Genomic DNA, 27,234 nt, shown 5'->3' with positions numbered 1-27,234 from the left:
TGAGTGGACGAGCTGAAGTAGCAAAAATACACGGGTTTCCTTTTAACGCTGCAGTTAAAATAGCTTTGAAAATATCTGTTTCACCTGTGCATTTCTCATCTTTCTCATCTGTTGAATACAATACAAAAGCGCTTCATAACTGGCCGTATATTTCGTCCTATGGCTAAAGCTAAAGCAGGAGCTGGTCGTTTTAGCGAGTGAGCGTGTGAGCGTACAGAGCGTGGGGGGCTCAGATGCGGTGGTTCTTCTTGAGCACCTCCAGATACTGCTGCGTGGCTCTGCTCACCGGGTCCAACGAGGCCGATCCCACCGGGGAGAGGCGAGCGGAGGCCAGGTCCAGCTCCGCAGTGGCTACAGCGAGAGGACACGCTGGTCAGGTCAGTATCAGAGAGTAAACAAAGATGCCAAGAGCAACCTAATCGTTTGGCCACTACAGGAGTTAGAATACTTTTGGGTGAACGCTAGCTCAAGTAGTTGGTACATTCATTCAATAGACATTACACCTCACACTTTCGTTAATTCCTTATTTCAACACCCGTAATTGGAGATTTTACTATCAGCAGATCTGGCGCCGATACAAGCCGATATCTCCGGGACCGAAAGGGATGGTTGAAAAGAGAGAAGTGAGGGCTTTAAAGCGAGTCCTCCAACAACTTCCTAGGCTTCAGGGGAACTGAGAAACATTGCGATGAAAACTGGTTAGCTACAAGTTTTTGTGTTAAACACAAGTTTCACTGAACCTCAGTCAGACATGCCGCCATTTTGAAGCATAGAACCAGGAGAATATAATCGCTGAGTTAGTTTTAACCTCCACAATTGTATTTTTGATCGCAGCGCAAAATGCCATAGCTAGCAACAGTATGCTAATGCTAATGGCAGCATGCTAATGCTACTGGCAACTAATCCAAGCTGGGACAGAAGCTGGAGCGGCCAAGTATTTATGTTTTTACAGGATTATAGACCAGACATTTGGAAAAAATCGGCCATACATATCGGCACCGGCCAATAAAAATCCTGAAAAATCGGCATCAGCATTGACCTTAGAAAAACCCATAGGCCTATTGGTCTCTACTGTAATGATTTTACTCACCACTGCTTAACTCCTTTGATATATTTCTGTCCAACTCACTTTGCATCTGGGAAAGAAAAAGAAGCAAGTATTAGATCATGTTATTACACAGCAGCATTTAGAGGCGAAGGAGTGGCAAAATTGGAATGGGAATGTAGTGACGATCAGAGACACAGTGGGAGATATGAATGGATTTTAGGATCTTTGAATAAAAAGCACAAGCTGCTTTTTACATGCAACTTTTGCAAGCTACATTCTCTAACAGTGCATTATTCAGGTTTATCCATTAAACATAATTTTTTTGTCCAATTTATAATGATGTAAAGAAAAAAAACACGAAAGGCATGAAACAGGCTGTCACCATGCGAACAAAAAAGGAAAAGGCAAATTGAGCAAACATATTCAGTACTTTTACACTGAATAAATGCATGTACATATAAACAAAATATACAGGCCCTGTCTTGTGACCCTGTTGCCTCATTAGTCTACACACGTGACCAATTACTGGCTTTACAGCATTTCTTTCTTATTTAAATGCAGGTTTTATGAGTACTTGGATGCAGAAAAAGCCATGACCGGTTAAAATGAGAACAGCCAATAGGAAAGACACTGCGCTCAAGCGTCTACACACCTGTTAGGAGTCTGGCTGAAGAGAGGAGAGGTGAGAGACAGACTTTTGAGCTAAAAGCTAAAAGAGTGAAACACAGAAGATTGGAGTTAAAGGGGACAGAGGCAGTCACCAACAGGACAAAGCACAGACTCCGGGAAATTCACAGGAGAAGCAACCCCGCGACACTTACAGCTTTCTTCTCTTTTACAATGTTAAAAACTACACTGAAGATGTTCCTTTTTATAAAATGAGCCATTACGGTCCGATGTAAATGCCACGAAACACACACAACAAAGTGATTTAAGGCTGGGCACTGTTAAAAAATACCTCTCCGTTACTGGGGAAAAAAGTTACTACCGGAACTAAACAAAAAGTGGTTCATTCAATCTTATTTGACACCAAGTTTTGTAATTGAATTAACGCACATCATTGTTCTGTTTAAGTAGATAAGGAATAAAACAGTAACAGTTTGGAAAAAATATGGAAAAAAATAGGAATTCATCAATAACATTTTAATGGTGCCCAGCTCTACAAACTATGGACATGTCAATGGGTCCAAATGGGAGTTGCAATGCTCCGGTCTAACCTTGGTGAGATAGTCTTCCACACGGCTGCTCTGCCCCGTGGTGACCGGGCTGAGCAGGGACAGCCCCAGACTGCGGTTCAGGCCCAGGTTTCCAGGCGACGAGCCCAGAGTGCCCCCATCCCCGCTCATAAAGCTGCCCGCGATCAGGGACTTGCTGCGCTCGCTGAGCAGCTTGGAGTTGGCGTCCGACAGGCGAGTGTTGGCCCTAAAGAGAAGACAGAGTGTGAGTGAATGGAACAGGAAGGGCATTAAAAAGGTCCCCGATTAGGCCTGCCATGATAACAGACTTTGAAGTTTGATTTATTGAGGAAGGAACATATGAAAAATTTACGATAAAAGATAATGCAGACCATATACCACTGTGTCACTGAAACTGTAACACCAACCATTGGACACCATTTGGACATAGTCTAACAATTTACTTACCGTGACACATTGTACTTACTGTCTACAATTCATATGTCTCCCAATAAAATATATATTTAATCTTGAAAACAGACACAAAGTTGTTTTGCCATGATTACCTTTCCAGTTTGGCAGCCAGAGACTTGCGCAGGCGCAGCTCCTCCGAGTACATGCTCCTGTACCTCTCCAGCTCGGTTCGGGTGGAGTCCCGTTGGCTGAGGCTGTCCTGCTGAGTGGATCGGGCGCGGGACACCTCACTCTCCAGCTCCCGGATCCTCTGCTCCAGCTGGGAGCGCAGCGACGCCTGGTTGGCCGCTTTGATCTGATCCAACGCTTCCTGAGAGGCCGCCTGGGTCTGACGGATAAACAGGGCACATCGGATTAGTTTAAGGGACTTTTTTTCATTAATCACTCATCTTGATTTATCAGAACAACAACATTTTATACTATTTTAAAAACAGCAACATTAAATTATCCTTTGCTGAAACAGATCATAATAATAGTAAAAAAAATGAATCAGTTTAAAATCACAAATTTTATCTCCATAATCTATATCAGTTCTTTCTCTACTTTCAGCGCTGGGGAATATCACTCTCAATTCCCTGCGTCCGCTCATTTATGACAGATTCCCCTTGTTTACCTGTAGGAAAAGGTTGACCTGCTCCAGTTTGTGCTGCAGCTCGTGCCTGGCCCGGTCCTCGGAGGACTCCATGTGCCTCCTCAGCTCCAGCAGCTCGTCCTGAAGCTTCTGCCCGTTCTGTCCCGAGCGCTTTAGGGACGACACCTCCTCTCGCAGCTCACTGTTGTCCTTCTCCAGCTGACTGCGCCGCGAAGTCTCCCTCTCCAGCTGCGCCTGAAGATCATCCGCCTGCGCCTAAATCAGGCCAGACAAAAATACATACAGTGTGTTGTGATAAGAAAACATTTATCACAATTGTACGGTTTCAAAAACATATCAAGTGAAAATAGGGCTGCACAATTCTTTAACGTAACTGTTCTCAGGTATTGCGATTGTCTTGGTTTTGCAATTCATGTTTCAAAATCCAGATTCAGTTTTCATTGCACATTTTAAAGTGGAGGCATTTCAGTGTTTACATACCAGTATACAAACACTAAAATACCTATGAAATAAGCCACAATACTACAACTAATATTGAACGTAATAAATATAAGGTCAAACAAAACCTTCATGTTCCTTTAAAGAGATACTGACTTTGTCTTTTATTGATAAGGAAACTTACTAAATAACAAAAAAAAAAGCTAATTACTGCTGAAAACCAAGATAGAATAATAGACAAAACTCCTGCAGACCTTGCGAGGGTCCTGGTTGAGTCGGGCCATGTCCATCCTGAGGCTGTTCATGGGAGAGTTAAACTCTCCTCCCGCGTCCTGGTCACGCAGCTTCTTCTTGGCAGTTTTTAACAATGTTCGCAGCCTAAACACATGCGTTTTAGTTAGGCTATTACATTACAATGTGTGTAGAAAGGTGACATAGCAGACAATGGGGAAGACCTCACCTGTACATTTCTTTCTGGAGCTCAGAGTTTCTGTTCATCTCTTGGTCGAGACGAGCGTCCACAGCCTTCTTCTGCTCTGCGATTTTCTTAGCTTTTTTCTTTTCTATTTCCATCTGGGATGAAATAAGACAATAGTTTATCAGTCAGTGGCTCGGAGAGTTTTGCAATGTTGTACTTGGAGAACCATAAAAGAGTACAACAATCAACACATTTACGTTGAAGGCTATAATATGTTGAAATAAATAAACTAAAGACGTGTCAAATCTGTGTTGTATCTTACCTGTGAAGTGAGCTCCCCCTTCTCTTTCTCGAGCTCAGACAAACGCAGGCCTAACTTGGAGCGACTCTTCACTTCCTGCTCCCATAAGGCCTGGGAGTCCTGGGCTGTGTGGGACAACATGCTCTGCTTCTGCACCTAAGGAATGGTTACTTCATCAGAAATCTAAACAATTTCAAACACAAGTCTCTGACAATTAAAATAAAATGATGCAAAATCATTTGTGGTGCTTAAAAATCAAATGGAACAGCAACATTTAAAAGTGAAAAAGACAAACTTTCAAACAACACAATGACTAGAAAAGCTGGTTTGAAAAAGATCACATTTAAAGAAAGTGAAGGGAAAACACACAAACCTCTCTACTGAGTTGGTCTTCCAAAGACATCTTACTGCTTTGGAGGTTTGTAACCAACTCCTCCAAATGACCCCTGACCTACAGGAATACGGAAAGGGAAGGATTGGTCCTAGTGCATCTGAAATATTTCAGCATGCAGCATCATGCGTCTTTGAATCATAAAAGAGAAAAGTATCCCGCAAACCAGAGAGAAGCTGGACAAGAGACACATCCAACATAAACCTAGACCTGCTCAATTCTAAACTGAGACTTTGACAAAGACACACAAAGGCCCTCGAAGCCCAGGAAGCATTTGATTTTTAGACACATTATTTTCAGACTAGTATGAAAAGGCGCAAAGGAGGGTAAATCCACACAGATCTAATCCTACTTTACAATACCAACCCCTTCTTCAGGAGACCAGTCAGAGAGCTGGGAAAAGATTCAACATCTTAACATTCAAGTGACCACCGTTTTTTAAAAGCAATATGCAGCCACGCGTCCTCTCTGAACACTTCCACGCATTCATCGAAACTGTGCTCACCATGGCAGCTTCCTGAGACCCTTTTTGTAGCGCCTCGATTTTGTTTGACTGTTGTTTCGCAGTGGCTTCAAGTTTGGCATTTTCAATCTCCAACCTGAAGGAAAAGTATAACATATAGACAAACAATATACAAGCAATTACACAAAACAATTGCAGTACATTAAACAAATAGGAAAGGAACTGAGGGGTGTGTTTACCTCTGCATCGCCTCCTCCAGTTGTTTGATAGTGGCACCAGAAGCAGACGCAGACGACAGCGCCTCCTGGAGTCTCTGAGTGGTAATGGCAAGATCTTTCTCCTTTTCATCGAAGCTGCACTTCAGAGAGTTAAAGCGTTTTTCCGCCTGCACATACTGGTCCTCACTCTCGGCCAGCTGCAGGAGACACAAACCTTCATATAACATAGGCCTACATTAAATCAGACAGTGCACAGCCACAGGGGGCGCCGTCTCCAGTCACCTTATCTTTGAGCCTGTCCAGGTCCTTGAGAGTGCGGGCCTTCTCATCCTCCAGGTCACTGCGATAGCGAGTGTTCACCTCCAGAGAGGCTTCACTCATGGACGATCTCTTCAGGGAGTCGGCCAGCTCCTGCTGCAGCTGCCTCAGACTCGCCTACAGAGAAACAAGGTTTAGTCAGAAATAAAGCATATCAAGACAGCAGCCTGGGAGAGTTTAAGAGTTATCCCTCAAAAGCACCTCTCTGTCATTCTTCTCCTCTTCTAACTTGAAGACCTGGTCTCGGAGGTCGGCTGCTTTACTGGCCAGCTCTTTGTTCCTCTCCTCCACCAGTGTGACCCTCTCCTCACAGTCGGAGCGTAGCTTGGAAAGCATGTCGCTGAAGCGCTCCTGAGCGTCCGTCACAGCCTTCTCTTTGACCTCTCCTTTGTTATTGGCCTCCTCCAGCTGTTGCCGCAGTAACATGCCCTCGCTATGGGCCTGGGCCAGTCGCTCCTGTGTGGCCTCATGTCGCGCTCCCGTCTTTGTGACCAGGTCTTTCTGAGTCTGAAGAATTTTGTCCAGCTCTTTGACCTGCGCCGCCAGCTGCTCCTTCTCCTTCTGCAGCACGTCCAGAAGCAGCCCCTTCTCCGTCAGCTGCAGCGTGACTCTGTGAACCTCATTCTCCAAACTGTTCGCGTCGGACTCTGCTTTGGACAGTTTCTGAGACAGACTGCTCACTGCCTCGCGATGGCTGGCACTCTCAGCTGTAACAAGAAAAGAAAAAAAGTGTATTTAGAAGTGAGAGATAAAGACAGTCAAAGCTACAGCAGAAAATTCCCAGAAGTAACTTGTGAGTCTGTCTTTCAGCCGCTGGCTCTCCTCCTTCTCCCTCAGCAGAGCTTTCTCAGTGTCTGCGTTGGCCGCCATGCACCGCTCGGCCTCCTGCACGGCCCCGGCCAGACGAGTGCGAGTGGAGTCCACCTCTTTCTCCATCGTTTCTCGACCTTGTTTCTCGTTTTCAAAGCGGTTTGTCATGATGGCCAGCTCGGACTTTAGTGTGGTCAGCTGGTTGTTACAGTTAAATACGGTCTGAGTGAGAGCTTCACTGTTGGCTTTGACCTCTCTGCGCGTGTCCTCCAGCTGTTCTTTGAGGGTTTCATTCTCCTCTAGAAGGTGGCTCTCTTTGAGGCTGCTGTTGGCCTGTGAGCGCTCCAGGTCTCCTCTCAGAATGGTGATCTGCTCCTGTAGTGTGGTCGTCTGCTGAAGGAGCTCTCTCTCCCGGTCACTGGCCTCTGTGAGCTGAGACAAAGCCTGGAGGTGTAAACAGAAATTTTTGTTGAGCGTTGCGATCTTTTGATATCGTCGTATTTGATATGGGTTGATCCGTTTTGCAAACCTCGTTGCTTTTGCTGATGTTTCGTCTGTTCTCCTCCTCAATCTGCTGTTGTTTGCGGAGATGGTTGTTGAGTAGGTCTTCCTGGAGCGTTCGTGCACTGCACTCCTGAACCAGTAGCCTCTGAGTCGCGCTGTGGTCGTCCTCAAGCTGCACAGAACACACATGATTCCAACAAAAACACGCACACTACAGGCCTACACGTGGACCCCAACACAGTGACGAGCATTAATAGTGATCCATTTCTAAACAGGCCTTTTACCTGCTTCATGTTGTTGACGAGAGTCCTCATTTCCAGTTCTAGGTTCCTCAAAGTGAGTTCCACTTTTTGTTTGTCTTGGATCTCGGTCTGATGCTGCTCCTCGGTCCTTTTGAGCTTATCTTTGGTGGTGTTGAACATCATTGTGGCATTACGGCGGTTTTCCTGCTCTTGCTTTAGCTGGAATCTGAAATCATATTAATAATGGAGTCAGCTACACTTTACTCATTATTAGTGATCATTCATTCAATCGTTTAACACCTGAATGTCTGCACCAAGGTCTGGACTTTTCAGGGGCAACTAGGAAATGCTGTCAACCTTATTAGGGGGTTGTAAAAGCACTGCATTTCTTACTTGAGATTAGTGACTTCAGTCTGCAGCTCGAGCTGATTGCGCTCCAGGGTCGGCTTGACATCTTTGATTTCCTCCAGACAGTTTTTCATATCCACTTTCTCCATTTCCAGCTGATTGACTTTGTCTGACAGGTAACTGTGCCGGCTCTTCAGCTTCTGGATGGTGCGCTCGTACTCGTGGAAAATGTTCTGAAGTTTCACCATGTTTCTGGAGTCTGTGAGATGCACAATGGACAGTATTAGAGGCGGGTTTATTAATTGATCTACTGGGGTCTAAAGCTCTCGCTGATAAAAGGGTCAGGTTGGCTTTCATCCAAAAACAGGATGTGTCATGGTGTTTGTGGTTGCAAAATGAATGTGAATGTTGACCGCCAATTTCATTTTTATTATGTTTCAAATTGTACTTAGTTTGACCTTTCTTTTACTTTTTGTGATGTTTGTTATTTACTTAGTTATAAACCTCTTAACCCCGCCTTTATGTCACTTTTTTGTCTTGTTTCCACCACGTTTTCGTCGCTCTTTTGTCACTTTTTGTGTCGTTTTAGTTACTTTTTTGTTGAGTTTTTCTGCATTGTTTTTGTCACTCTTTTGTCACCTTTTGTGGCTTACTTTTTTTTAATGTGTTTTTCACACAGTTTCGTCATTTTTTTGCCACGTTTGTCGGTCTTTTTTTTTGTGGCCTTTTTTTGCTCACTTCTTTGTTGCGTTTTCATCCTTATTTTCGTCGCTTTTAGATTTGGATAAAGCCAAAATGGAGAAAGTGGGCTCAGTTCAGGTGGGGCTTAAGACAATTTAAAAAAAATGGCACAGGATGTGACAAAAGAGGAAGCAAACTATCTATGCAACCTTACTATACTGTAGCAATGGGCCATGTTCTATCCCTTTTTTTTCTTCTTTAATGTGTAAACCTGTGATTAACAAAAACACTGACATTATCCCATCAGACTAAGTAATGACACATGAAAACCTGTCAAATGTACTTTAGGTTTGACTCTTGGGCGTTCAGATTTGTGTGAAAAATGTGTAGGAGCTGCATGGTTACCCAGAGAGGTTGAATCTAGCTTCTCTACGAGTAAAGCCGCATGTCTGTATCCGGCCGATGGAGAGTCCAGCTCGTCTGTGGCCGTGTCCGAGGACTGAGTCAAATCATCAAAGTCCTCTGCCATCTCCGCCTCCTCCGAATTCTGCAAACACCACAGATATGGCATTAGCCGCTTGAGCTTAAGCTGCGAGATTATACATCGAGCTTAAAAAAAATACTGGGTTTACCTCGATCTTCTTTTCTTTTATTGGCATTCTAATCCAAACAGAAGACACAAAGAATAAAAAATGTTAGTCCAGTCCAGTGGTTACTGTCATGAAAAGTTGGAAAGTAACACTGTTTGAAGTGTTAAGTTGGTATAATGCAGTATATTTTTCATACCTGGGTAACACTTTATAATACACAACAAAGCTATAGTAGTCTCATAATAAACTGCAATGTGAATCATTCATAGCTTTATCTCTACCTTCATTATAAAGTGTTACTGTTAGTCATGCAGCAACTAAAATGCTGGACAGAAGCGAAACGTGCACCCGAGTATCCCCCAATCCAGATTAGTTTGAATTAAAAAACAAAGTGAAATTCCCCGGCAGATATTATTTTTTGTGCTTTAGATCTTAGGGGTTAGTAGAGAGAGATAAAAGGCGTATACTGCATCTATACCTTCCTTCAGCGTCGGACACGTCACTTAAAGAGCTATCGTCAAACACAGACAGAGGGTTTCCGTTAACATGTCTATGAGCCCCTCTGACCACATCGTGCTGTTTGGACTCCTGTGTGTCCTTTCTGCTGCTACTGTTCCTCTGCTGCAGGGAAAAGTGGGATTTCGAGAGTGCTCCGTTGGTGCTATGGGGAAAAGTACAGCTGACAATCAATGTGTTTACTTTGAGAGATACCACGAAAAGAACAGTGATGATTACAGGTTTCACAAGCTTACTAAAGTGCCATTCTTGTCATTACTCATTCGTTCTCCACACACATCGGCCTCTCCGAGCACCACCAATCACTCAAACGCCACTTGCGTACTACATAAGCAAGGAGAAAAGCGTCTTGCTCAAGAACACAATGAAAGAATGAATGAATTGGCCAGAGAAACATTCACTTGAGCCCTGTAAGAACCAATGATAACACAGAGAGGATAAAACAGGATAATATACTTAAAGGTGCATTATACAACTTTTGATGTGAAAATAAAAGTTGATATTTGTGCGTATTTGACCTTGGAGTGACCTAGTAGCTGTATGGGTGGTCAGCAAGGCGCCTTTACTTTCCATCACAGTGGCCTCTACAACGCTCCAGGATCAATTGTTTTGTAGGTTTTATGGTTAGCAGTGAAAACCTTCGAAACAATTAACCCTGGAGTGTCCTAGAGACCACTGTGATGGAAAGTAAAGGCAACATGCTGACCACTCATACTAGGTGACTACAAGGTATATGCACAAATATCACATTTTATTTTTTACATACAAAGTTGCATAATGCAGCTTTAAGTTCTGGGAAAGTGGTTATAAAAATGACCACATGACTTAGTAGATACATGTGGCATGCGGCATCAATGTGCAGAGAAATTAAACCTGAATTAAAGAGTGATTCACTGTGGAAAAGAAAAAAAATAAATGCAAGAGTACTCACCGTTTACTGGTCACTGGCTTCTGTTCTTGCGTAGCTGCTTGCGTTGACAGCTCTTCCCTGAATCCTATCTCAGGTTTCTCAGATTCCACATCTTCACCCGCTTTTCCACTTTGGTCCCGGGACGTGGAGAGACTCCGCTGTTGCTGTTGCTGCTGCTGCTCCTCTTCTGCCGCCGTGCTGTCTGAGGCGGTGACCGTACCGAGTTTCCGGGCCTGGAGCAAAGACAGCAAGTGTTTCATGATCCCGATGAAGAAATTAATCTCCAGCACGCGCACAAGTCAAGGCCGGCTTCTTAAGATGCGTTTTGGAGCATGTAGCGGTACACTTTGGTCATTCATAATTTAGTGTCACCCGTGCCAATGGAGACCTAACACCTTACAGCGGTTACTCTATTGGTATTTTTAGTTAATTACGGAGTCACTTCATGTTTCCCACTACGCTGTTGTTCCCCATGTCTAATAAATACGAGGCTTAATAAGCAGCGCAAAGGGAAAACTATTATTAAAGGAATATCTTAAATTTTCTTGCGAATTGGCTAGTTAACCTGGAATAAGCACTTTAATTTTGAAAAAAATGAGGGGGAACACAATTATAGCTCTATTTACACTATTTCTAAATGTTGAAAATACACATAATTTTTTTTCAAACAAAATGTAAACAACATGCAAATAAACAACATACAAGGAATTGATGAGAAATACTAACTAATAGGCACTTCTTTTATATAAAAAAAGAAGTCTGTTAAGGTGTTCACACAGAGTTACATGCAATATCCATGCAATGAAAATAATAAAACAAAACACAAGATGGCACTATTGTTCCCTTATTAGCCTCATACTTAACTGTAGTACACAGTTCTTTTATTTATATTGGTTGCCAAGATGGATCTTATTCATAACTTGCTTGCCCCCACAAATCACTCCTTTCAATTGGCACTAGACTGTATATTTGCTGTTGTGTCCCTGTACTTCTTTATTATTATTATCAAATTGGACATTATTGTGGCATCCATCTTTCTTTTATCCACTTTCTTTTTTTTGTCTTTTTGTTTGGCATTGCTTTTATTGTCGAGTCACAGCTAAAAGATAATAAAGCTACCAAAACCTTGCTTCAAACATATCTTCATAACATATATATTTTTTAACAACTGCCCCACTTTTTTTATTTTCTACGTGTTACAGGAAAGAATGGATACATAATTAATCTACTCTTTTCTGGCTTTCAATTCGAAACACTTCAAAATCACACAAACCATCAAAACAAACTTCTCAACGGGAAAGATGAACACACTTTAGACCCGCTACATCTAACGAGAGAAAGAGAGAGTATGAATCTATAAAGGAGGACTACAGGAGAACTGGTCAACCATCCTCTACCTCTTTTTGAAGCTGAGCCTTTTCCCTCTCAAGATCCCGGAAGACGACCTTCAGCATCCCTACCTCCATTTTAAACCTCTCCATGTCCTCCTCCAGCTCTTCATCGGACACTCCTGCCACAGACACCGACCGTCTGCTCAAAGTGCAGGGGGCGGCGGGCTCTTCCTCCCAGCTCACGTCATTGTCATCAACCCCATCATGGAGTGGTTTCATACGGTCTTTCTCCAAGTCTGGTTTAGTTGTAAAAGCACTGTTTGAGTCTGTTGGAGGTGGAGGTGAAGAAGTTGAATTCTCTTGTGGGGCGTCCTCTTGGGAAAATACCTCTTCACTTTCTTCTTCTTGATCAAACTTTTCCTTTTCATTGTCTATAGATGGATTTTTGATTTCTAAGTTTGGTTTACTGCCATTTGTTAAAGCATTGCTGTCACTAGCTTCTTCAGGTATTGGCGAAGAGCTGTTTATTTGGGATGTTGTATCTCGTAAACTCATGTCATCTTTATTAATAGCTCCTGTATCATTGAGTGAGCGATAGTTGATTTCTGAGTCTAGTTTTGTGGCTTCGGGAAAATCACTGACGTCCATTGCGGTCTCATATTCCTCAGGTTTATTTGTAAAATAACTAGTTGCATCTGTCGCTTCTGTAGGAACCTCTTCAAACTCTTCAATTGGTACAGGGCTATCCACTTTAAAATCTTGTTTAGTGTCATCTTCCAAAGCACTGTCCTCAGAAGTTGGCGGAGATGAGGTCTTAGGCTGCTCTGGTTTGTTGGTTAAAGAGTGAGAGTCATCTTCTGCAGGAGGAGGTGAAGCAGGCCTGTTCAGAACACATTCCGTGTTGCCTTCGGAGAGCGCTTGTGGAAAGCTGTCATCTTCATTTGGATTTTGGATTTTTTGAGCTTGTGGTGAAGGAGGACTCTGCTCCTCTTCCTCCTCGTTGTGGACGCCCCGTGTGTCTTGCTCAAGCTCTGGACTCTGGTCATATCTTGAGTCTTCTGCCTCCTGTTCACACACGGAGGTCTCTGCAGATTCACACACAGAGTCTTCTAAACCTGACTCCCTTTGCTCCAGTATGGCGGATAGTCTTGTAGCTTGTCTCGCTCTCGCAATGGGCCTGACAATAACCTCTCCCTCGTCGTCGTCACTGGAAGTCTCCGGAGGGTGTTCACCAATGTCCTCCTCCTCTTCTTCTGAACCCTCTGTGTCACTTTGTCTCGACTTGAAAGTCTCTCCAAATCTGGCTTTTAATTCAGCAGTGACACTTTTATACGAGGTCTTAACATCTCTTTTTTCAACCTCTACCCAGAGGTTTTCGTAGCGGTTTTCCCACGGGGCAGTTTCTGTAGTCTCTGCAGGGTCTTCATCATCTTGGTCTCTCTCAGTGTCACTGTCAACATTGTCGTATATGGGATGGCCAGATGAGTGAGGGGGGCCTACAGCTAGCTCTCCTACATCTACTGTGTCAGTATCTCTTTGCTTGATGGGATTGATGGAAACAGACAAAAAATATGCAAAAGCCAACATGTGAGTATAACGTAACTTATTCTTAACATATGGCAACACTCACACTGTTAATTATGTTAGCATATTGGCATATTTTAGCACATTTATTAGTATACAAGTACAAACAATAATTCCTCTTACCGCAGGCTCCTCCTCCTCCTCAGGTTCAGACTCCACAGACTCTGTTGTTGCTGCTGCTTTTGGCTCTGGAGAACCTAAAATACAGAAATAATGGCCTATTTTATGCTTTATTCTGATTGTTTTTTAAATACTTTTTAACACTTAACATTGGTATGTTTGTCAGCAACTACTGTTTTTTTAGCAGCAGGCTGAATACGTATGTCAATCTAATAGGGAGGGATTTATCCTATTATGGGTGCAATGACATCCAACAGCAGAATATGGGCCCATTGTGTAAAACCTAATTCACGCACACAAACACAGCCACAAAAAAAGAAATGTACCTGATCCATCAAGCGCCTGCTGATAAACTGCCTCCAACATGTGATTGTCCTTTTGCCGCTCTGAGTCACAGTCTGAGTCTGGACGTCATGTAACATAAATAAGAAGGTACTTAATAAAATATTAAGAAATGGAACACTAAAGTGATAAATGCATTGATTTATTTGAAATATCTGTGAATCCAGGCATGAAAAGAAAAGTACCTTCTTGACTGTCAGATTTGCGAGGAGTCGTCTTCCTCGCCCGTGGCTGTGGATGGGGCGGGGCAGAACGGGAGGGGGCGCTGTGTGAGCTGGAGTTGAAGCTCCGCTGTGGTGTGACTATAGGTGGAGCGTTGGGCTTTTCAATTGGAGGCTCAGGAGTTTCTGGGAACTCTTCAATCCCAGGAGAGGGCATCCTGCGACCCCCGGGGAGAGTGCGTTTACTGGTGGTGCTGGCCGAGTCCCAGTCTGATGCATCTAAAAACATTCAACACACAATATTTACACACAGGATTTAATGTGAAAGTTTTAGAATAAACAAGTGTTTCAGCAGGCAACTTCTCTCCTGGACAGTACGACTAGCAGTTGAAACTAAACAATGAAATGGATATATAGATAACATAAACCATTATAGTCATGTAATTGTTCTTTTACCTTCAAGATCATCTGCGTCTCCTAATCCCAACTCCTCCAGTAAGTCTGAAACAGAGATGTCCCATGTTACAGAATGAAGATCTATTGGTACCAATGAGTATCAAACTTAAACCTACCTGTCTTTTGATCAACAGCAGCTTCACGTTTGTTCAAAAGTGGTCCCCATTTTGTCTTTTCGCTCTTAAAACAATGACAAAAAAATACAATGTCTTTCCTCAGCTGCAAAGAATTTTAGTTGTACATTTTAATACTAAGGACTTACCGGTACATCCTTCGCCGAACGTTCAGCATGGTCATTTTTCTCTCCATCATCAGTTCTGCTGTTACCTGCAAGGAAAGATAAACATTATTTCTGCAATATATTGAAACAAACTGCAATCTGAACGATGATGGATGATTTGGCCCACAATATCATTCCCATAATGCAGAGCTGTACATGTCAACAAGCAGAAGACAGTATTCTTAGAGCAGGCAGGACAAAAGCATGTATGATTTAGTTGCATTGCACACATTGATGAAACAACAGTGACGTGTTACGGCGGCTTTATGACACGTAGAGACTATGTGGTCGAAGCAAAATCTGAAATTTCCCCTTTCATGTATGTTTGCGACAGGATGTTTACAGTGACAGTGGAGTATGTTGTACACATCAGACATGCATTGTCTTATGGAGATAACATTCAAGTCTAGAATGCTAGCATGCTGTGGTTTAGACTGGTGAGGCGGGCTCTCGTACCCTCTCCCTGGATGCCTTTTGGCCTGTCTACACTCTTCCGAGGGTCTAGCACTGCCATCCTACCGCTCCCATCCCCTCTCAAAAACGAGGGGATATAAAACAGGTCTACAAAACAAATACAACATATTTTTGTTGTTAACTCTACTTCTATAAAGAAGTTGTACAAATGTTAATACAAATTGCTCCATGTTCTGAATGTGCTGCACTGTTGTCTGCAGGCCATAGGTAACTGCAGCATGAAATGGTGCCTGAAATGATTGAAATTAGTGCGAAACAAGTCTATTGTAAAAGAAACAACTCACTTTCCTCCTTCTCTTCTTTGACCAAAGGCATTTCCTCTTCAATAACCATTTTAGCTTCTTTCTTTTCACGAGGCAAATTGGAATCATCCACCTCAGACTAGAGAGGGAATAGAAAAAAAATGTTCAAATACACAAAAAATGAAATAGAATTAAGATAATGTATTGGCCGTACCTCAGAGTCCCATGAGTCCTGCACAGGCTCTTCCTGTTCTAGACCCAACTCAGACATGAAATCTTAAAAAAAAAAGGAACGAGAGACATTGGATAATTACACTGTCCTGATCGGAAAAGACCACATTTGCGCTTTTCATAAGCTGTGAAAATGAAGCAAATAGAGGTTATGCAATTGCTATGTAAATCTAAATTGAAATGGAACCTCAAATGAATGGACAAATCTAACAAAGCAACATTTTATAAGCACTATACCTCTCTTCTTGTCTTTGGAGGTGTCTGTCTCAGCAGCGTCGAGGGAGTGCTCACTCTGCTCCTGCTCCTCCTCTTCCTCACAATCCTCCTCCTCTTCCTCCTGGTCCTCCACATCCTCGATCTGGTCACTGTCATCGTCAGTCGAGATTTCTTTCTGCAGGAACACAACAGCTTTCATTAGATTTTATACTTTGTTCATTACATTAATGTGTAAATCAGGAGTGCCCAAAGTGGGGCCCGCGGGAACAATTTTGTTGGCCTGCCAGAGAGTGACCTACTTTTGCGCTGGTTAAAACTCTCTTCCATTCATTCTCAATGGTAAATATGGATGCAGTACACTTTTTGACCACCAGCGTCAAATTGGGGGCGCTGTTTCACTCCTTTTGGAAACACTGTTGTGGTGTCTTGGTATTTATTAATCACAGTGTTGTAGCATCAACTTTCAGTTTTCCAACTTTTGTTGCAAAGGTTTTTAACATCGACAACAACATATGTTAAAAATTGACAGAATTGAAAGAAGTGATGCTGAACTGACACTTTCAAAATAATCTAATGTGGCATTTTCTTTGAGTTAACGAATGAGGTAAAGTTACTGTGGGTGCTGTAGATGCAGGTGTTGATGTTTTTTTGACATTTTGCACTAAATTGCTACAATTGTTGATTTTGTTCTACTAAAACTAGGCTTTTGCCATAGTTACCATTTGTTTTAATATAGCATGTTATTTGTATAGATAGATTCTGATTCTTAGCTGGTCCAACAGTTTTTGTATTCCTTTTCCTCAGTTTATAGCAATTTTATCAATTTGTGTAACTACAAGAAAAGACTACTCCATATTCACTTCTGGATTCAGCCCGTCCAGGTGAGAATCACGGCTTCATCTACTGTATTTACATCAACAGTATACAATATAGAAATGTCAAAGCACATCATCAACTATGACCACCTACTACTATTACTACTGCTACAACGACAACACCTGCAAAATCTTTCTACTTTCCCTATTCCTAATTGTACTTTACCTTTGTACTCAATGTCTTAGTTTTCTTCCCCTCAGGACACGCATAACTGAAACTGTCATCAAGTGAATCCACGCCCACATCATCTATATCCGTTTGAGGCAGCGCTTCATCAGAAATCTCAGCCCTTTCTGCCGCTTCACGACCCTGATTCGGAACAGCATTGTCTTTCCCGCTCTCTAAAGGAACATATGAAATCAATGTAGCAGCATCTTGCGCATCTCCCTCTTCGGAAACTTTGACCGTGGCCGAGGCAAAGTCGTACTCCAGTTTTTGGTCCTGGCTGTCTGAATCTTCGCTGGCAGCATCGTCTTGAGTGGGACCTATTTTGTTTTCATCTGGCAGGTTTTCTTCATGGTCGCTCCAACTACTGTCATTGTCGGTGTCAGTCTCTTTCGTTGACTCCAATGCCACCATTTGTAGAGAGTTTTCTACTTGCTCTTCGTTTTGGTCGCCGGATGCATTTTGAATAGGCTTTGCATCCGTCTCTGAACATTGCGACTTTTCTGATTTGTTTCCTGCTTTTGGTGACAGTTTATCTTCTTTGGAGCTTGCATTTTCGGACATCGAATCCCAGTCGGACTCTGCATCACCCGGCTTTCCTGGAGATGCCACTAACCCTGGTTTATCCGCTACTCGAAGAGGGGTTGTACATTTAGGAGACGCTGCGTCTGTTGACACGGCTTCTGATTGTAGATCAATCCTTTTTAAATTACCATCGTTCTCTTGGGTCTTGTTCGGCGGCTCATCGCTCGGTAACTCAGGCTCACTGCCTATAGAAGATCCCCATGAGGATTTACGTTTTCTTGCATCTCCGTCATCACAAAGACTGTCCTGATCAGATCCTTCACTCGTTTGCTTAGCCACACTTTCTATCTGATTTCCGATGCAGTGTTTCGCTCCAACGCTGTCTTCTTCATCAGAAAATTTAGACTCGACTCTAATGGCGGACACAATGCAGTCCTCCTTGATGTTTAACCTCACTGGCTGTGGAGAGTTGGACACATCCTTTAGACTGTCAGCATTTCTATTCTCTACCTTGTCAGCTTGGTTATTTAAAGCGGGACTTGGGGTAATTCTTTCACGAATCTTAATATCACTTTTACTTTGATTGTCTGGCAAATTGTTTGTTTTCGGGGACTCGATCTGGAAAAGATTTTGACACCTTTTTGTGTCGTTGCTCGCTTCGCCATCTTCTTCCTCGCTCTCACCTTCTTCGGAGTGTGAGAATTCAGGCTGGCAGCCAAACGTCTCACTTTGAGTGTTGGCAGCCTTTTCCGTAGTATCATTTTTAACTTCGCTAATGCTAGCTTTATTTTTGCTTTGACTGCGTGCGACATCAGCAGCTTCAGGTTGATCAAACTGAAACAGATGTTGGATGTGTTTCGTGCTGGGCGCTGCCTCTTCGCTCTCCTCTGAGCTTTCTTCTTCCTCTTCCTCACTTTCTTCATCGTCATCATCTTCTTCTTCTTCTTCTTCTTCATCGTCGTCATCCTCCTCCTCCTCTTCTTCTGAGCTTTCCTCTTGAGCCTCCATTGCTGCTTTACTGCACGAAGGCTGCTCAGACAGCGCGCTTTTCCCCTTCTTATCTCTACTTCCTGTGAGCTTTAAAGCTTCAATGGAAAGAGGGAAGACATGCTTTAGAATAAAAACACAAGCGTTACCTTTCGGAAGCTGGACAGAGGGGTGGAGGTCATTCGGGGCGGTTTGAAAGGGAGGGACTCGGGACGGGGGTCTATTGGACGTAATGGGGCACTGCTGGAGGGTAAGGCCTTGGGGAGGGATGGGGCAGTGTAGGGTGCAGTCTCGGGCTCGGGTTCGGATTCTGCGCCGCTCAGGGATGTGTCGAGCTGCGCAGAGGCTAAAGGGACAAAAGGGGGAAATGTAACAATCACAAAACACGCAAGGATACAATGTAATATATAGTGAAAAATGTTATACATATTGTAGACTTTGGGATATTTATGCAAACAATAGTGGTCCTAATAGTAAAACTCACGCAGGGCTGGATGGTAAATGACAGAACATTGTGATAAAATGTTATGGGTCAAAAGACAGCGCTTCAGAAAGTTAGTGGGCTTGTTATAGCACCAAAAAAAGTTTTTAAAAAAAAGTATCTAGTGACCCCCATGATCTAGAAAGTGATCAGGTATCACAGTAATGTCATATTGTGTAAATAATATGTAAAAAAAAAAAGTCAAAAACTAAACATGGGTACCCAGCCTTAACCAAGCACATTTTCTCCAGTTCAGCTTTACCCAAATCTAAAAGCTTTTTGACTTAAAGAGACGAGATTCAAGTTGGTTATTTTATGCTCACTACTGCCACCTCAGGTCTTAAACGTAACTGCAGCTTCTATATTAAGCTCGTGCATGACAACACTTCAGACCCGAAGTAACAACTTTCTGAGTGACAGTGCAGGATTTTAGAGGCAGTTGTGGTGAACAGGTCTGGTCTCATTCTACACATTAGGACATGGCTGGAACATGTAGGGGAAGGAAAATACACCATCGTTTGAAAGCCAAGACCAAAAAAAACACATCTAAGATATTTCGTTACGTCATCACTTTTTCAATGTATTTTTTTTTGCTGCGTTTTCATCTGCATTTACGTCTCATTTTGTCACTATTTTTACACTTTTTTCAAGAAGCCTTTAGATTTGGTTTCAGTCGACCTGGAGAAAATGTGCTTGGTTAACGCGGGGGTTAAAAGGTTAAATTCAATATTCAATTTGCTCAAGCAAGAATATGCAATAGCCATAATGTTGTCAGAATGTTTCAATACTGGACACATTTCATTCTATGCACTAAATAAATCTCTGGGTTTTCTATGTTTGTGGATTTAACTGATAAAATACATTTTGACATCATTCTTATTCACTGATGTGAGCTTGCATAAGAAATAACATTTCCAGTACCTCCTCCCGTTTTGGACGCAATCATTTCCCTGAGGTTTAGGCTGAACCGCTTAGATTTCTGAAACACATATTAACATGGTCACAGCACATTCAGCAATGTAGGCCATTTGCCAGAAACAAAATGATCGGACCCAACCTTTTGTATTGTGGGTGATTCATCGTCATTATCTGAAGAGGCCCAATCATCTGCACCACTTTTTGAAACCCTAAAGGAGACGAAGAGCTGTACTGTTAGCATGTGCAATCAATCGTAGACGAGAAAGAATTATTAAACAACGCTAAGTTACTCTACTCACCTACTCAAGGACTCTGACTGAGAGTACTCCTCGTAATCTGCAAAAAGAAGATAGTTAGTTTATGTCATTTTACTCTTTGATCTCTTACTAATGGCACCATCAAAACTACTGACACACCAGTGATACTGAAGCCAAACACAAATGTATTCACATGGCTTGCACTAAAACATCTGTGGTCAATGGTCATAGCAGGCAAAGCTACAGCTAAGCAAAGGAATACCTCTCCCTGCTTGATTTGCTCCATGCTCTAGATCCAGTCAATGGAAATGCATGAGGGATAAATACAGTGATGTCAATAAACAGATAAGTTACACCATCACTTCCTGAAGCGCCTTACTAACACAAAAACGTGTTTGTACTGATCTTTACCGTCTTTGTCAATGGCTGGTCCTCCCAGAGAGAAACCCGCTTCTGTATGTTGTGAGACGGCAGACAGTTTTTTCTTCTTTTTGCCTTGGTCTGGAGCAGAAGCAGAAGCCCCGTCCCTTTTCTGTGCACCGTGTTCAAGGATGAGAAGAGAACAGCTACAAAAGGATAAAATAGTGTTTGTTTCAATAGAATCATGTAACAAATTGGCAATTAGGGGAAGCTGTGCAGAGTGAGAACGTACGGATGGTGTCCATTCATTACAGCGTAGTCATCAGCGGACCATCCTTTTTCGTCTTTTAGAGTAATATCGGCCTCATTCCGTAAAAGCAGCCGCAGCATTGCAATCTGTCCGTTTCCAGCCGCCATCATCAATGGTGACCTGCAGGCAAATATTATGGTCATTTGAGAAAACAGCAATAACCTATAATAGTGATAGATAGTGAATAAACAAATTGACACATACCTTTTATCGTCATCTGTGGCATTGACATCAGCGCCTTCCTTTAGTAGAAACTCTGCCATTTCAAGGTGATCCTCTCGGACAGCCACACCCAAAGGGGTGAGACCCTCCTGAAAAATGTCAACAAAAATCTTGTCAAAAAAAACATCAAAAACCTAAATACTGCATGGCCTTGCCCTTACTGTAGTATCATACTTTGGAAAGCCTACAGTAATGATATTATAGTCATCACGTTAGTCAGTGTTTTAGAAATACCTTGTTAGGAGCATTGATGTTGGCCTCGTGTTCCAGCAGGAGCCCTGCCGTGGACATAGACGGGATGTTTGCAGCCAAATGCAACGCTGTGTTTCCGTTGATGTCCACCAGGTTGGGCTCAGCATGATTCTCCAGGAGGACACAAACACAGTTCTCATGCTGCCCCTGCACCGCCTAACAAAAGCCGTAAACGAATGCAGTGTCATCATTTTAACAAATATGAACATTTATGTAAATAATTGTAAGTATACGTCTAAAGGCATTACCTTCATTAAGGCGGATCTGTTTTGATTGTCACATAAGTTAAGCTTGGCTTTACTCTCAACAAGGAAGTGTACCACCTCAACATGTCCAGCAGCGCAGGCGATATGAAGAGCCGTTCTGTCAAAGTAAAAAACATTTAAGCGTACTATTTTATACTGAAATATTCTAAACATTTGATTGACCTATGAAATCTATGAAAATACTTTGACACTAGTGCACATTCTTCTTCTGAAAGCCTGTCACTTGGTGCAGACACTGGCTTATTGTGAACTGTAACCAGATCTGCCAGTGGAACATAAGGACACAACCAAAAGGACAGGTGTCAAATGCTGACTTAGTAGTTTTCACACTTCGCAGTTGTCACAAACCAACTTGCTCTACAAAATGCATGAACGACAGCATGCTCACACTGTGTTCCTATATTTGAATTTAAACTTCTTTTTTTTGCTGAAGTCATCAAGGTGGGAACTGGATCGTTAAACAAAGTGTCTGAATGGAAATATGATGTCACCTCAGAATTCAGCTACAATGCACCATACCTGTTTTCTTTATCCAGCTGATTGAAGTCATTCTTCTGTTTTGTTGCTAGTTGTTTGAATTTGGACAAATCTCCCGCCGCCGCAGCCTTGTGAACCTTACTCAAGTCCTTGTCCTTCAGTTCGTAGCCCACCGAGAGCAGGCTCGCATTGTCAGGGGTTCCAGTCGAAGATTTCTTTTTCTTGGCAAAGTTGAATATCTTCTTCATTGTACCCGGCAGCACAACATCGCCTTTGCAGAGTCACTACCTGCCAGTCATCAGGTGCTGGGTGACGACTAGGACCAGCTCTCCCATTACCTGCAAGGAGACGTGCAAAGCCGATTAGCAACGTGTAAAACCATGACATGACAAATGCAGCGTTAGTAGATGAATCAGATCGCATTAGCTTGGCGTTTATAAAGCCCATGATATCAAAACATAGTGCCTAGGTACCTGTCAATAAGGCTAAGGTCACCTTTGATCTTGTTTGATCAGGACTTGAGCGCAACGGAGCTTAATAACAATGCAATAACACATTAGATACTCACTGTATGGTGTCCTTTTCGATTGGGCTGAACGGGAAAGCGTGACCAGTCAAAAGACACGGCCAAATAAACAAGTCCAGTGTTTACAGCATGGACGTAGTTAGCAATGCACTGTATCTCGCCTGTTTCTATGGGGATTGTCTGACGAGCAGAGCATAACGTTACCTGAAAATGTTGATTTATTTGCTACAGCTGCCCTCCGGTGTGATCCTGTGCCAATACAGCATGCCGACATTCATTTAATAACACAATAGCAACCTTAGATGAAATAATGCGCTAAAAGGGGAACATCCCCGTGATCTTAGCTATCTCGGGTTGCCTAGTAACAGCGCGTGGAGTTGGCTCCGCGCTGCGCCTCCCACGGCGTCACTTCACAAATCACACACACCGCCACATTTAAACATCCCCTCCACATTCAGAGCTTTTATTCTGGAGAGAAATTGTAACAGAGGGACAGAAACTCAAAGCTGAAGCCATGATTTGTTCTGTGAGGGGAAGAAAAAAAAAAAAAGAATCACCGCCAACTGTACGCTAATTAGCAAAGAAGACTGAAGAAAACTTGAATGATAAGAGAACTCGAAACCACAACACACGACGTCCGTAACCTGTTATAATACTTGGACGCGTGCAAATGTTTCGCACCCATTACTCTATCACAAATGTGTAAACTTGTAAACACTAACCTGTTGATTGTCCAATTCACGCCATACACATTCACAGCTAAAGCTAAAGCACTGTAAATCCTCCACAGATGCATGCTGGTTGTTGTGAGTTTCAAAGAGCCAATCAGAAAGCGGCTTCGGCTTGATTGACGTATGCTTTGACCAATAGGAAGCCTCAGAGACGGCTACAAGGTTGGTTTAAGAGTAAGAGGCATAGCTGGAAAAGCCTGAAGTGTAATAGGCCCAAAAGAGCACAAGATGGCGACATTTCTTTTGTTATTGTGAGGTTATTTACAGGTGAGAATTGAATCATGGTAAAAATAATAATAATAATAATAATAATAATAATAATAATAATAATAATAATAATAATAATAATAATAATAATAATAATAATAATATTAATAATAATAATAATAATAATAATAATAATAAAAAATGTAATAGAATATATTAGGATGTAAATACATTCAGGTAAAACGTTTAAATATCCTATAAGCTGTTGTTAGAATTACTTTAGAGGTGAGAATATAGAAAATTATGGACCTGCAAGTCTTTAAACTACTAATAACTTATTCAAAGTGATCACTAGCTGTTACTCCTGCCATTAATGTATTGTACAACAAAGACTTGCCTAAAAGCTATTGTCCCAATAGGCTATTCCTATCATATCCCAAAGGTAAATTAGTAACCTATAGGCTTTGCTCAGGCGATTTTAAAGGAACAGGCCACCGTTTTTTCTATACTGAGATATGTTCTTACCTGAGCTTATGCGTACCTGTCTGGTCTGTGTGCGTGCCTGTGGAAGAACGTGGTAGCTTCCAACTTCACCCCTGTTTGGAGCTATATGTTGGGAGAGGCCAAATGCTTACAACATCTTTGGTTGTTTTGCGTGACTGAGGGCACGCACAAACACCAGACAGGCACGTATCAACTCGTCTAACATATGTCAGCATGAAAAAACGGTGGCCTTTTCCTTTAAGGTTATATGAAATGTAGGCCCTGTGCCTGAGCAAATAGATTATAGGCTATTCATTTTATTTTTTAATGAAAGTTTTTGCAAATGCATCCTACTTGTAGAAGTTGTACCCAACTATCTAAACATGATAGTCATTATATATACACTTACCAGGCACCAGGTAACCTATCCCCATGGACTGCTGGTGTAGGTCATTGCTCAAGTTTTCACTAAAGTGTTGAGATATGCAATTATAGGCTAATGGCCTGGTGACAGTGTGTGTTGTCTCTATTGTGAAAACACAGAGCATTTGTGTTCACGTCTGTACAATAGATGACAAGCAATTACCCTGCTGCTGTGGTATTTCCATGGAGCGCTGGGCGAAAACAAAGTCAAGAGGAGACTCTGGAGACAATACACTCACACCAATTAGTCCCATGTTGCAGTGTGACATGTAAGCCATATGGAGTGCACCAAGGGATTATACTTATGGTGGTTTTTAGCCTTCCCATGAGCAAAAACACGTGTGGCCAAATTAGCCTTTTCCTGTCGACATAATAACCTTAACTATTAAAAAATAACATGCACCAAAATAAACATGGCCGAATCCCCATATCCTGACCCAGTGTCTGTGAAAATATATAAACATCGATGAGACTGTCTCGAACATATAGGCAATTTCCTCTCCTACACTGTGACGGCGTTTTGCCAAAGGGGATATGCTATAGCTACTACAAATTATATATATACAAAGTACTGCTACTACATTACTGCATTTGCTATTGGTTTCTTTGTCACAGCCATCACACAAATGGATATATGTGTGCCACACTTTGAGATAAACATTAGATAATGCACAAAGGGTGAAAAGTCCCATCACTTTGAGTACTCTCACTACTCTCTGGTTGTGGCACTGCAACTGGTGTAGACAAACGGTTTGGAAACATAGTGCTTGAAGATTTTTTCAATGCGCTACAGAGTGCTATTATTCATTGACTTCATGGTGGAGGTGGTATGTATGTAAGTGCTTTGTTTCTCATCACAATGTTCTGGGAATGCAAAGATTTGGCTGTTAATACACGCCAATGGGCTCCCTGAATAGGGCCAATAGAATAAATGTGGATAGTGAACTCAGCTGAATCTTGATTTCATTACAAAACGAAAAACCAATTGTCAAAGTAATATTGACCTTATTAATATACTCCATACATGTCTCCAGTTTTAGGTATCATTAGCTTTGTACTAAAATATAAATCAAAAGGCTAAAAAAATTATTATACTAATTCATCCTTATGAGAGCGTTTTTTTTTGTTTGTTCTTTTTTCCTTTTTCTTTAATTACAAAACTTAGTCTTAGGAGGCTGACTGTAGATTTCATATCAATCCTAATTGCAAAGCGTGAAGTTCTGCCTCCATGGAAGAACTGTGTCTTGCCTCGAGACACAACAGCAGCATAAATTGGACACACCTGGGAACCGTCCAGTCAAAAGACTGATCTTCCACCTGCGCCACTGTCGCCTGCGCAGTGAACCCCAACTCGCCGATAAAAAATGACAAAAATGTACCGAAGTTAATGATATAAGAAAACAGGTCTTTCTGCCGCTGCTTCTTCTAAACCACACTTCAGCTGCATCAACAGGAAGCCTCGATGCATTTCAAATTACCGGGAACTTTCATTGTGTGTCGCCAACAGCAACGGACACATGGTCAAACAACAGATCATCCACGGGCACACTCGTAAAAGTAGACAGGCCATAAAATGTGATTAAAATGATGCCTTATCAAAGAGTGCCGCTATGTGTAGAATTTGATTAAGTGGTTAGAACTGGGCAGTGTAGTCTATAGGAACCTGGGAGGAAATGCAGATGACATCCTGTCTTCACGTACCTCATCCTTCGTACTGCATCGTGACTGTCGTATGTGTATGTGTGTTTATATTTTGAAAGAAATGCAGCATCAGCCAAATTACACAGGTATATTATTACAAGTATAAACTTCCGAACCTTTAAAGGAACAGGCCACCGTTTTCCCCACACTGAGATATTTTCTGAGCTTAGACGAGTTGATACATATCTGTCTGGTCTTGTTGTTTAGCTTCTCCTATTCCTATGGGCCCAAACGGTGGTGAAGTTAGAAGCCACCAAGCTAAACATGTCGATTTTCTTAGCAGATAAAAGGGGTACTAAATAGCAAGGCGTAATAACACCTTAGGAGCACTTTGACGTCCGTGCAGTAGTATCTCCACTCCTAAAGAATTCTGAAGATATTATTAAGCGTCGATTCATGCTATTCATTCTACACTATGCTACACTATGCTAACGTTAGCTACAACAGCCGTTTAAGTCAGCTTCATGCTACATTTGCTAACGTTAGCTACGACAACCATTTAAGTTAGCTTCATGCTACCTATGCTAATATTAGCTACAACTGGCATTTAAGTTAGCGTCATGCAACATATGCTAACTTTAGCTACAACAGCCGTTTATGTTAGTTTCATGCTACATTTGCTAACGTTAGCTACGACAGCCGTTTAAGTTAGCTTCATGCTACATATGCTAAAGTTAGCTACAACAGCCGTTTATGTTAGTTTCATGCTACATTTGCTAACGTTAGCTACGACAGCCGTTTAAGTTAGCTTCATGCTACATATGCTAAAGTTAGCTACAACAGCCGTTTATGTTAGTTTCATGCTACATTTGCTGACAGCCGTTTAAGTTAGTTTCATGCTACATATGCTAACGTTAGCTACAACAGCCGTTTAAGTTAGCTTCATGCTACATATGCTAGCGTTAGCTACAACAGCCGTTTATGTTTGTTTCATGCTACATTTGCTGACGTTAGCTATGACAGCTGTTTAAGTTAGCTTCATGCTACATATACTAACGTTAGCTACAACAGGCATTTTTTGGGGGTTCTACTTCTACAATTGGAGGAGAAAAACATTGTTATTTACACAAAGAAGAGTGAGTTATTTGTGCCTTTACGTTTGATTAAAGACTTAAAGGTCATATATCATGCAAAATTAACTTTTTTTTAATGTTAAGACTCTATGTTACTCTATGTCTGTTGACACCTTCAAG

The 27,234-nt window shown here is 42.1% G+C and overlaps 1 protein-coding gene across 6 annotated transcripts; it reads right to left on the bottom strand.

Moving 5' to 3' along the window:
* On the bottom strand, window positions 1-23,307 carry ankrd26 (ankyrin repeat domain containing 26). 6 transcript variants are annotated; one of them, XM_079567072.1, is made up of 44 exons: window positions 22,539-22,866; window positions 22,013-22,308; window positions 21,476-21,590; window positions 21,210-21,383; window positions 20,958-21,064; window positions 20,736-20,873; window positions 20,495-20,649; window positions 20,346-20,372; window positions 20,126-20,162; window positions 19,966-20,035; window positions 19,830-19,887; window positions 18,577-18,773; window positions 15,896-16,049; window positions 15,642-15,703; window positions 15,470-15,566; window positions 15,168-15,272; window positions 14,694-14,758; window positions 14,548-14,611; window positions 14,432-14,476; window positions 14,000-14,254; window positions 13,799-13,876; window positions 13,476-13,549; window positions 10,459-10,670; window positions 9,490-9,672; window positions 9,054-9,081; window positions 8,827-8,968; window positions 7,786-7,999; window positions 7,435-7,618; window positions 7,176-7,322; window positions 6,628-7,090; window positions 6,038-6,543; window positions 5,801-5,953; window positions 5,540-5,715; window positions 5,343-5,436; window positions 4,820-4,897; window positions 4,468-4,602; window positions 4,188-4,300; window positions 3,982-4,105; window positions 3,311-3,538; window positions 2,790-3,025; window positions 2,266-2,470; window positions 1,701-1,757; window positions 1,091-1,136; window positions 260-351 (listed from the first exon to the last, which is right to left on the bottom strand). In XM_079567072.1, exons 2-42 carry the CDS (start codon window positions 22,216-22,218, stop codon window positions 1,704-1,706), a joined length of 5,958 nt encoding a protein of 1,985 aa, XP_079423198.1. In that variant the 5' UTR covers window positions 22,219-22,308; window positions 22,539-22,866; the 3' UTR covers window positions 260-351; window positions 1,091-1,136; window positions 1,701-1,703. The 6 variants fall into 6 exon arrangements, with proteins under 6 accessions (XP_079423195.1, XP_079423194.1, XP_079423197.1 ...); XM_079567069.1 differs by lacking the exons at window positions 1,701-1,757; window positions 22,539-22,866 and adding an exon at window positions 23,219-23,307 and having other exon boundaries at window positions 1-351; XM_079567068.1 differs by lacking the exon at window positions 1,701-1,757 and having other exon boundaries at window positions 1-351.
* Between the last annotated feature and the right edge of the window lie 3,927 nt (window positions 23,308-27,234).

This window comes from Gobius niger (assembly GCF_951799975.1).
Source record: "Gobius niger genome assembly, chromosome: 12".
NCBI classification, from domain to species: domain Eukaryota; kingdom Metazoa; phylum Chordata; class Actinopteri; order Gobiiformes; family Gobiidae; genus Gobius; species Gobius niger.
Note: the sequence above shows the minus strand (reverse complement) of the source record. Positions and strands in the feature narration are given on the sequence as shown.

What these genes read in the sequence shown, in the direction of transcription:
- ankrd26 (XM_079567069.1), bottom strand. Translation starts at nt 22,218, where the DNA reads ATGAAGAAGATATTCAACTTTGCCAAGAAAAAGAAATCTTCGACTGGA. An exon ending in CAGTCAGAGTCCTTGAGTAG is followed by an intron (nt 20,036 to 20,125) that starts GTGAGTAGAGTA and finishes CGTCTCCTTTAG; the next exon opens with GGTTTCAAAAAGTGGTGCAG. An exon ending in GTTCGGCGAAGGATGTACCG is followed by an intron (nt 14,612 to 14,693) that starts GTAAGTCCTTAG and finishes CATTGTTTTAAG; the next exon opens with AGCGAAAAGACAAAATGGGG.